The sequence below is a fragment of the Orycteropus afer genome, unplaced genomic scaffold, assembly GCF_000298275.1.
Source record: "Orycteropus afer afer isolate SDZICR_OR568_19922 unplaced genomic scaffold, OryAfe1.0 scaffold00110, whole genome shotgun sequence".
Lineage (NCBI taxonomy): Eukaryota > Metazoa > Chordata > Mammalia > Tubulidentata > Orycteropodidae > Orycteropus > Orycteropus afer.
In genome coordinates, this window is record NW_006921697.1 from 6299432 (window position 1) to 6311288 (window position 11857).

The 11857-nt window shown below is 45.8% G+C and overlaps 1 protein-coding gene across 1 annotated transcript in view; it reads left to right on the plus strand.

Moving 5' to 3' along the window:
* The first annotated feature begins 2948 nt into the window (after nt 1-2948).
* GPX3 (glutathione peroxidase 3) overlaps nt 2949-11857 on the plus strand; it is an 11246-nt gene continuing 2337 nt past the window's right edge. The window contains exons 1-2 of the mRNA XM_007943629.1: nt 2949-3035; nt 11157-11310. Coding sequence (XP_007941820.2) covers nt 2949-3035; nt 11157-11310 — 241 coding nt within the window. The remainder of the gene's footprint in view (nt 3036-11156; nt 11311-11857) is intronic.

Here is an 11857-nt window from a genome sequence, read left to right on the forward strand (position 1 = left end):
GTAGCACCCTCGATGCCAGGTCATGCTTCCCCAGTACCCCTAGCCCACTGTCTGTGTAATCAGAAACTCCTGAGTTTTCTGCACTATAGTCCTTCCTTAGACCCTTGGAACCGTAGAGCCACAGAGACCACCACTGAGAGACTGACAAAGACCTTTATTTTATAGATGGACCAACTGAGACTCAGAGGAAGAACTTGTCTATGTTTCCACCGCAAGTCACTGACAGAGTTAGGAGAAGCACATAAGGCCTTTGAGTCCTTGTCTCTCCAAAGAATCTAGACACCAGGACTGAGACTCAAAAAAAGCAAACCAAACTCACTGCCATTGATTTTATTCCAACTCATAACAACCCCTTTTGGGTTTCCAAGGTGGTAAATCTTAATGTACGTAGATTGCCCAGCCTTCCTTCCATGGAGTAGCTGATGGATTTGAACCACCGACCTTCTGGTTAGCAGTCAAATGCCTTAGGCACTAGGCCACCAGAGCTCCTTAGGATTGGGACTACAGTAAGGCAAGTGAGGAACATAGGGTACAAAATACAAGGAGGCACCTCTGTCAGGTGCCAGCCCTGTACTTGCATGACTCCAGGTGCTGGACACACCTTGAGAATAGGGACTATATCTTCTAGGTAGCTTTTTGACATCCCTCATGGAGTTAACATGATGTTAGGCATATATTTTCAAGGTTGCTAGATACCTTTTATGTAAATGAACAATGGGTTTCTGACAAACTGATGCTTACACAGATGTTTGTATCTTTGGGTAAATATGACCTTCAGAAGACAATAGAACAAAGTGGAAAGGTCCTTAGACTAGAGTCTAGAAACCTGGATTCTAGTCCCCGCTTCTGTCACTGATTTACTATTATTCCCCATCTTTATTTAGGCTTCAGTGGCATGAGGTGATTGATTGGACTAGATACTTTTTACTGAGTACATACTCTGTGCCAGCCACTGCTCAAGGCTTCTGTATTTTAACTCATTTAAAGACTCCCTGGCCTCCAAGATTTCTTTCACTTCTAAGAGGCTGTGGAATGAGGTAGGGAAGATTTTGTGAAGAAATTAAGGTGGAGCTTCCAAACTCCCACAGGGAACTTAACATTCTAAACCATACTGTAAAGGCATGGTAACTCAAGGCACTTCTGGGTTGGAAAACTTTCTATAGGCCATCTAACTTGGGAACTTTCATCACCAAGACTATGCGCAGGCCAGCTGTTCAGAATCACCTTTGGACTCTCTCTAGAGGCAGATTCTTAGGCTCTGCCCCTAGAGGTTCAGTGATTCTGAAGTAGAGACCAGGAATTTGTATTAAAAGCTTCCAAGATGATTCTGGTAGTCAGACAGAGTTGGCAATCACCAATTTCAGTGCATTCCCCATCTGTGGGCAAGATCATACCCACATGTAGAGCAACCTGCCCTGATCCTAAGTATCTTCTGGCAGGGAAACGAATTCACTGATTGATTAATTCAGCAAATAGTAAGCACCTGTTATTAGGCCCTGTGTCAGGTGATAATCATGGTTCCTGCCCTCAAGGGATTCCAGATATAGGTATGTCACCTATTTTAAAAGCAAGTCAACCAGTCAGAGAGCTAGAAAGGTGTGGTAGTTAAAATTGTATGTCAACTTGGCTGGGCCTGGTTGAGTGGCTAGGCAGCAGGTGGTAATTATTCCCCATGATGAGACTGGCAATCAACTCCATGGTGGGATCTACCACAACCAGCTGAGTAGCTGCCTTTGGGATGTGGTCTGCTTCCTGTATATAAGGAGAAGCCTTGGGGATAGTCTCTAGCTTATGGCACACTTGAACCCTGTATGTAGCTGTGTCATTGTTCAGCAGCCTGCCATGTTCTGCCGACCTTGGGACTTTCAATGGACTTATATTAATGGCCTGCCGTGTGGTTTGGTAACATCGGGACTGTGCCTTTTTACTTGTCAACCTTGGGTTCGTCAGTCTCAGCAGCCAGCAGCTGTCTGAGTGAAGAAAACCTCTAGCTCCAGTGGGCCGGGAGCAGGAGACAGAGCTGAACCCCAAGGTAGAGGGGTTTTCACCCAGCCCCCAGAGCCTGGCACTTTGAACATGGACTTCTAGCCTCCCAAACTATAGGAGAATAAACTCCTGTTTGTTAAGGCCATCCCATTTGTGGTATATTCTTGTCAGAGAGGCACTAGGTAACCAGAACAAAGGGCCTTAGAGATCATCAACCAATCCCATTATCACACAGTTGGGGAAACTGAGGCCTAGATAAGGAAAGCAACGTATTCAAGACAACAGAAGGAGCAAGTGACTGATAAGATGGATTTTCTGTTTTCAGACCAGCTGAGGTGTCCCTGTGCCCTTCTCAAGAGGAGGCTGCACTCTAAATCCTAAAACGCCTACACTTTGCTTCTTAAGGAGGAAAATTACACATAGTAAAGTTCCTGAAAGTTTAACTTCAGATCTTGCTGGAATTTTAAAATCCTCATGTCCTTCAACAGGAACAGAGGCGGTAGGGATGAGGAAATGTCACGACGACAGAGTGTTTTAAAACCCCAGGAATAAGAAATGCTTCTGAGGATTGAGCCTTCCATCAAGTTCTTCTGAGCTGTTTAACTTCATGCCCTGGCCCCAACCCTCCCCCCGCCCCCGCACCCCTACTTCCTCGCCTTTAGATCCGAAAGAGAAAGGGGTGGCCTCACGTGTTCACAGGGACCTGACTCCCATCTCTCTGTCCAGACATGCTGATGTCACTGTCGCCCTGGGCCTGAGAAGGAGGAGAGTCAGAGGATGAATTGTGCCCGCCCCTGAAATCCCAGCAGCCCTGCGATTGGCTACAAGAACTCCAGCATGGCAGCGAATTGGTCATCACTGCGGGCTTGAAAGGTGGCTGAGAGCGCCAGAGACCTCAGACGGAAGGTGGCCTGGGATCAGACAGCGTCTCCGGCAAGCCTGAGGCGCACCCGCAACCAGCCATGGCCCGGCTGCTCCCTGCCTCCTGCCTTCTCTCCCTACTCCTGGCTGGCTTCGTCCCGCCGGGCCGGGGACAGGAGAATTCGAAGGTTAGTGAGTGTCTGGTGTGGGGGACTGGGAGAACGAACATAGCCCCTAGGCGTTCATCGCTCTCGATGGCGAGGCTCCTTTTCCCGGCTCCCCTCGAGAAGGAGGACACCCTGGACTCTCCTTATCTCTTCCAAGACTCCCCATACTCTGACTGTCGGTCTCTTTGCAGTTCCATCTTTTGGAGACTTGGGTGCTCTGAGTAGGTAGAATGGATAGGGGAGAAAGGGCTCTCCAATGCGTGCTTTGTCCACCATGGCTACCTGGAGGCACCTTGTTACATCCATGCCATATCTGTACTGGAGTTGTTCCCTTCCTGTGGGGCCTAAAGGGGGACTGAGGCACAGAAATGGGCATGCAGACTTGGGGTCTGGGTTGGTTGTGCAGGTTCCCAGGGAGACTGGCAGGCTAGAGAAAGGGAATGAGAATGCAGTTGGCTAGAATTGCCTTGAGGGGCTCTTCGAGTCCAAGAATAATTAACGCAGGTGCAAATGCCCCTTTGGATTCCAGGGCATTGGTAAAAGAGGCAATGAGCTGTGACAGAAAGAGCTCTGAGCTGGCAGTGCAGAACCCCCAGGACCTCGGCTAGATCCCTACCCTTTTCTGGGCCTTAATTTCTCCATCTGCAGGAGGCATGGGGGCACAGGGAAGCTGAAGGCTTCAGAGGGGATGTTTGGAGAAGCTGGAAAATCCACAAGCTATTTTCTGAAGAGTTGCCTGCTCTAGGCAGACTCACTACCCACCAGTCACCCCCTACTCACATTGGCTGGAGCAAACCTGGCAGTTGGGGATAGTTGGGGACTGCCAGCTTGGAAGGGAGGCAGAATTCTCCCAGGACTTAGTCCATCCCCAGCACAGTGTAACCCTTAGCTGGAGGGGGGATGCTGGTGAGAAGGGATGACCCAGCATGCTATCTCTTTGGACTGGATGTTCCATGGTGGGTCTGTCAACCTCTCCTCTTTCCCAGGGTGGGCAGGCAGAAGCAGGCAGAGGGATATATCCAGAAAGAGGGACTTCTGTCCCCAGCCTCCTAACCCTCCTAACACATACACATACGCCATAACTCATATGCCTAAGCTCCTTAAGCTTTGAGCGTCTGTGTTTCTGTAATCCTCTGGGTCCATGATTCTGTTACCAAAGTTCTAGCCATTGCTCAGGAAACCTATTCTCAGCATAGGGTTCTTTCTATCCATTTCTAACCGCTTTTCCATTCTCAGCCTAAATCCCATTCTGTCTGACCCTCTTAGAGTCAGTCTAGTGACTAGATGGCTGAGAAGCCACTTCCACGAAGCTTCCTCTGTTTTATCCAGCCCTGTTCATAATCCCCAACTCAGAAGGCAATTGGGTCACTTCCTCCCCAGGGCAGGGATGGGCTGAGTTTCAAGTTTGGGGTATAGGGTAGAAGTGGGGGTGGACCATGGGCAGGCTAGCATGATAGAGTCAGTACTATCTCCTCAGTTTGGGGAGAGCCAGAGAAGGGACTTGGGCCCTGCCTCAAGAAGGCTGGAGGTAGTAAGAATGTGGGTCCTGTGAACAACTCATAGCAGGACTCTGGGCAGAGGTAGTTGGATTTAGAAAAACAGGATGGGTATGGTCTGGAAAAGTTTTAGCAAAAGGGTGAGGTTTGATAATATCAGATACAACCAGCCAGGACTTGCTTAAGGACAACCTAGGCAAACCCATATCTCCTCCAAGGTCCTTAGAGAGCTGAGATGTCATATCCCTGGGTTCTAGGACCCAACCACTTTCTTACCCCCAGCCCCAGGGCAAAGGGATGAGGGGGCCAGCACGTAGAAAAGTCAGTCAATGGCAAAAAGTAATTCAGCCCTGGAGGGATGTCTGCCCCCTCCTGGTTCGAAGGGAGGGGCTAGAGAATAAGAATCCTCCTTTCATTGCTGTGTCCCCTCCCCAGTCCAGCTGAAAGCTGTTCAGGCCCCCTGTCTGTGTTCTACAAAAGGATGTTGCAGAAGCTAGAGGGAGTAACAACTGCTGACGTGCATGGGATCCTAGTAACCACTGGTTTCTAGGTGACTAAACCAGGCAGAGAGGATCATGGAACCACAGGCTGACAGAGCTGAAGGACCCTTATGACAGTATTGAATCTGTCTCCATATTATAACCGAGGAGATGAAGGCAAAGAGCTCAGAGAATAGAAAGAAGTGGTCACACAGAGTCAGTGGTATTGCCAGACCTGGAACTCAGGTGCCCACCTCCCATTCATCTCTTATTTCACAACATCACATCAGTGAGGTGGTAAAAGAGAGGAGAAAGATCTAAGACCAGCAACCCAGGCCACGGGGTCCTGTCTGAGTCCCACCCTCCAACTTTCAAGCCATCAAAACTCTTCCTTGTCTAACTGTGGGAGCTTTGAGATACCCTTGCTTCCTCTCCCCTCCATCTCTTCTGGTACTCCAGGAGCCCAGAGGAAGGAAGGGGACACACATAAGGACTGAACTCCAGTGCTTAGTGGTGAGTCTAGGCCATGACTTCCCCCCTTGGGCCATCCCCTGATTCCTGCTAATTCCAGCACTAGCCTCACTGGCCCCAATAGAAAGCATGAAAGCTTTATCACTCATTCCTCCTCTGGGAGACACCCTGCCCAATGCATCTTCTTCATCATCATACTGAGGGGGAACATCACAGTCCTCTTCACAAAGATGTAGGAACATCAGGGCCATGGACTCTAGCTACAGGAAGAATAAGCACCATTCTTTGCCTTGTGGAATTGTCTTTCAAAAAGGCTTTCAAGACTGTTTTGAACTGTCAGTAGAGTCTCACAACTCTTTGGGAGGCTGGTGATAGTGTCCTCACCTATCAGCAGATGGAAGCCTAGAGAGTGAAAGTGGTTTGCGCAGGGCCACACAGTCCCCAGGCAGCAGGAAGCAGCGGCAGGCAGGGCTGGGGGCCGGAACAGGTAGGGGGAAGCCCAGGAGTTGAGTGGAGCAGTTGGGACAGCTAACAGAGATGAATTTATCTGTCAGTTTGTGGTACTGTGGTGGCTTGCATGTTGCTATGAAACTGGAGGCTGTGCCAGTAGGGGTGCCCACTGTGAACTGGTTTTGGCAGAGCTTCCAGACTGAGACATACTCGGAAGAAGGAAGAGGCCATCCACTTCTCAAAGAATTGTCCAGGGAAAACCTTATGAATAGTAGTGAAACATTGTCTCATATATTACTGGAAATTTTTATGAATAGCCCTGAAACATTGTCCAGTACAGTGTCAAAAGATGAACCCCTCAGGTTGGAAGGCACTCAAAATACGACTGGGAAGGAGCTGCCTCATCAGAGTAGAGCCAACCTTAATGATATGGATAAAGTAGAGCTTTTGGGACCTCCATTTGCTGAAGTGGCACAAAACAATGAGAAGAAACAGCTGAAAACATTCGTTAATAATCAGGACATGGTATGTACAAAGTATGAATCTAGAAAAATTGGAAGTTGTCAAAAATGAAATGGAATGCATAAAGATTGATGTCCTAGGCATTAGTGAGCTGAAATGGATGAGTTTGGGCTATTTTGAATCAGATAAGCATATGATCTACTATGCCGGGAATGACAAATCGAAGAGGAATGGTGTGGCATTCATTGTCACAACGAATGTTTCAAGATCTATCCTGAAGTACTGTGCTGTCAGTGATAGAATAATATCCATATACACCTACAAGGAAAGCCAGTTAATAATACTATTATTCAAATTTATGCACCAATCACCAAGGCCAAAGATGAAGAAATTGAAGATTTTTACCAACCTCTGCAGTCTGAAATTTACCAAACATGAAATAAAGATGTGCTGATTATCTCTGGTGATTAGAATGCAAAAGTTGGAAACAAAGAAGAATCACCAGTAGTTAGAAAATTTGGCCTTGGTGATAGAAATAATGCTGGAGATCACATGATACAATTTTGCAATACCAATGACTTATTCATTGCAAATACCTTTTTTTCAACAACACAAATGATGGCTAAACATGTGGACTTCACCAGATGGAGTACACAGGAATCAGATTGACTACAACTGTGACAAGAGGCGATAGAGAAGCTCAATATCTTCAGCCAAAACCAGGCCAGGAGCTGATTGTGGAACAGACTATCAACTGCTCATATGCAAGTTCAAGTTGAAGTTGAAGACAATTAAAACAAGTTCACAAGAGCCACAATATGACCTTGATACTATCCCTCCTGAATTTAGAGACCATTTAAAGAATAGATTTGATGCATTGAACACCAATGACCAAAAACCAGAGAAATTGTGGGATGACATCAAGAACATCATCCATGAAGAAAGCAAAAGGTGATTAAAAAGACAGGAGAGGAAGAAAAGGCCAAAATGGATGTCAGAAGAGACTTTGAAACTTGCCCTTGAGCAAAGAGTAGCTAAAGCAAATGGAAGAAATGACAAGATAAAGAGCTAAACAGAAGATTTCAAAGAGCAGCTCAAGAAGACAAAGTTAATTATTATAATGAAATGGGAAAAGATATGGAGTTGGAGAGCCAAAAGGGAAGAACACACTTGGCATTTCTCAAGCTGAAGGAATTGAAGAAAAAATTTAAGCCTCGAATTGCAATACTGAAAGATTCTATGGGCAATATGGGAGCTCTGGTGGCGTAGTGCCTAAAACATTTGACTGTTAACCAGAAAGCTGGTGGTTCAAACCCACCAGCCACTCCTCAGAAGGAAGATTGGGTGATCTACTTCTGTAGTGATACTGCCTTGGAAACTCAAGGAGGGGTCACTATGAGTCAGATCCGACTCAATGGCAGTGAGGTTTTTTTTTTTTTTTGGTAATGGGCAAAATATTGAATGATGCAGGAAACATCAAAAGAAGATGGAAAGAATACACAGTGTCACTGTACCATAAAGAATTGGTCAATGTTCATCCATTTCAGGAGATGGCATATGATCAAGAACCAATGGTATTGATGGAAGAAGTCAAAGCCACACTGAAGGAATTGGTGAAAAACAAGGCTCCAGGAATTGACAGAATACCCATTGAGATGTTTCAACAAATGGATGTCCCACTGGAGGCACTCACTCGGTTATGCCAAGAAATTTGGAAGACAGCTACCTGGCCAACTGACTGGAAAAGATCCACATGTGTACCCATTCCAAAGAAAGATGATCCTAAAGAATGTGGAAATTATTGAACAATATCATCAATATCAGATGCAAGTATAATCTTACTGAAGATAATTCAAAAATGATTACAGAAGTATATTGACAGAGAACTTCCAGAAATGCAAGCTGGATTCAGAAGAGGATGTGGAACAAGGGTTATCATTGCTGATATCAGATGAATCTTAGCTCAAAGCAAAGAATACCAGAAAGATGTTTACTTGTGTTTTATTGACTATCCAAAAGCATTCAATTGTGTGGATCATTAACAAATTATAGATAACATTGAGAAGAATGGGAATTCCAGAACACTTAATTGTGCTCATGAGGAACCTGTACATAGACCAGGAGAACAAGGGAACACTTGTTTAAAATCAAGAAGGGAGTGCATCAGGGTTGTATCCTTTCACCATACTTATTCAATGTATATGCTGAACAGATAGTCAGAAAAGCTGGACTATATGAAGAACGTGGTTTCAGGATTGGATGAAGACTCAGTAACAACTTGCATTATGCAGACAACACAACTTTGCTCATTGAAAGTGAGGATGACTTGAAACACTTACTGATGAAGACTGAAGACTACAGTCTGCAGTATGGATTACACCTCAATATGAAGAAAACAAAAATCCTCACAATGGGACCAATAAGCAGCATCATGATAAGTGGAGAAAAGATTGAAGTTGTCAAAGACATCCTATTACTTGGTTCTATAATCAACATCAATGGAAGCAGCAGTCAAGATATAAGATGCTGCATAGCACTGTGCAAATCTGCACAAGTGCTGAAGAGCAAAGATATTTCCTTGAAGACTAAGGTGCACTTGACGCAGAACATGGTATTTTCAATCATCTCATATCCATATGAGAACTGGACAATGAAAAAGGGTCGATGCTTTTGAGTTGTGGTGTTGGCAAAAAAAATGCTGAAAGAAAAAAAATAAAAAAAAAATAAAGAAGTGCTGAAAGTACCATGGACTACTAAAAGAAGTAACGAATCTGTCCTGGAAGAAGTGCAGCTGGAATGCTCCTTGGATGCGAGAATGGCCGAACTTTGTCTCACCTACTTTGGTCAAGTTGTCAGAAGGGACCATTCTCTGGAGAATGATATCATGTCTGGTAAAGTGGAGGGACAACAAAAAAGGGGAAGGCCCTCAATGAGATGGATTGACACAGTGGCTGCAACGATGGGCTCAGGTATAGCAAGGATCATGAGATTGGCACAGGACCGGGCAGTGTTTCATTCTGCTGTACATGAGGTTGCTATGAGTCGGAGATGACTCATGGCACACAGCCAGCAAAGACAAGAACTTAAACCTCCTGGGAATGGGTTCTCCTTGTCCCATACTCACCCTGTGCCCAGAAGCTTGTCCTCCTGTGTTTACAAATTGTGATTATTTGGACATCCTCTTGGCTATTTTTCTCTCCATTTCCCAGAGATCATTTTTGGATCCAGGAGGAGTAAAGGAGGTGGAGAAGCAGTAGGGAGGCCCCATTCTGGCTGTAGGATCTCTGCAGCTGCTGAGATGTGTTTATTGTGCCCTGGTTTGTTTGCATTTTGAGGCAGAACTGACCCCAGCTGATCCTAAGAGTCCCCAAGGGCAGGGGGAGCATTGAGTTTAGGTCTGGGGCCTGATTCCACCATTCACTAAAAGTCATGTGGGTGTGGAAAACTAGACTCATGCACCAGAATTTGCACTAGAACCAACAAGAGAGCTTGCAGCTGTCAGAGTCTGGCCTCATGGAGGGAGCCCAGCCTAGCCATGCCTAGACCACTCACTTCTTTCAGTTAGGCTCAGGTACGTCTCCTCACCAGGAAGTCTTCCAGGATTGATTGATAGGAAGGGATGGAGAGATTTTTGCTTCTCTCACTGCAACCCTCTGCCCCTGTCCTCTCCTGGCCTATAATACTAATTTGGAATCTGTTTGCTGTCTGCCCATCTTTCGTAGAATGTCAAGTCCAGAAAAACATCGGAGGCCACCTAATACAATAGCTTTGAACATTTTCCTTTCCCATCACAACACACCTGCTGCCCTGACACACTTTCAGGAGTAAGACCCAGATCTTTGTTGTTTGTTGCAGGGATAAGACAGGCAATGGGCCATGTGCTAGCACCAATCCCATTCCTTCCTCTCCCTATCAAGAGTGACATTCTCAAGCCTTTGTGGTTGAGAATAACTGATCCAGTTCATGGTTCTCACTTATAAATAAGGAAACTGAGGCCTCAAGAAGAGAAAGGACTTGCCCAAGACCACACAAGGAGTTGCTGGCAGAGCTGGAATGGAACTCATGTCTTCCAACTCATGGTTGCCTCTCACTGTATCCCTTTGTTCTAGAAGTTGACTGTGGAGCAGCAGTTGGGCAGAGAGAAAGATATAATGGTCATCATAGCAACTGTTCATTTACACAGAGCATCTGGCATAGGGAGAAACAGTTATTTTACCTTTACAATCACATTTAATCCTCTGTGCAACTTCTCCCCATACCTGGCTCTCATCCTACTTCCCTAGTTTATAACAGCAGTCTCATCTTGCCAATCCTCCAGATTTTGTAGCCTCTCAATCACCACTTGCCATCCTGCTGCTTCCTCCTTTCTGTTCAGTTCTCTCTTTGCAATGCCCAGCTCAGGCCCTTATCATCATTTGCTTGGACTGTCGCCACCCAGTCTCCCTGCATCCAGCCCATCCAACAACCCAACCACCTGGTAAATGGTTGTAAGTTGACAATGTGATGTGGAAGTAATTATTACAATGAAAAAGGGCTGATGCTTTTGAGTTGTGGTGTTGGCAAAAAAATGCTGAATAAGTAATTCTACATATTACTCATCAAGCTATTGGGTCCTATCATAATCATTATCATATACAATTAGGGGACCTAGGTTCTAGTGCCGTTCCAGTGTTCAGTGTGGTCTTGGACAAGTCACTCTCCCTGTTGGAATCTTTTATTATGTTGAAAACGGCCAAGTTCCCTTCCAGCTCTAACCACACGCTGGCTCTGATCTTCTGTTCCAGACGGACTGTCACAGTGGCATGAGCGGCACCATCTATGACTATGGAGCCCTCACCATCAGTGGGGAGGAGTACATCCCCTTTAAACAGTATGCTGGCAAATACATCCTCTTTGTCAACGTGGCCAGCTACTGAGGGCTGACAGGCCAATACCTTGGTAAGAACCTGCCCTTCCTCTCGTGCTTCATTTGGGACAGTTTGCCAATTGGGCATATTATGACCATAGGAGCTTTTTAGCTGTCAAAGGGGAACAGGTGACAGTAATCATAAGTTTCCAAACCCTTTATTTCATAGTTTCGTGAAAATGTTTAAGCCTGAGATCTGATAGTCTTTTGATACAGTCTAGGAGATGCCCAGGTATCCTTGTTTCCTGGATACCTCAACTACCCTAAAAGAAGAGGGTAAAGGAGATGGGTTTGTGCCTAGAGTGTCCTTTGACTGGAGTAAAAACTAAAAAGAAAACCTCACTGCCATCAAATCAATTCCAACTCATAGTGACCCCTCCTTGGGTTTCCGAGGCAGTATCTCTACTGAAGTAGATTGCCCAGTCTTCCTTCCAAGTGGCTGGTGGGTTTGAACTGCCAGCCTTCTGGTTAGCAGTCAAGTACCTTAGGCACTACACCACCAGAGAAGTGGTAAATGAAGCTTCATCTTGCTGAGAATTTCTTACCTTCCCTCAGTCCATCTGCCACGAGGCTTCTCCT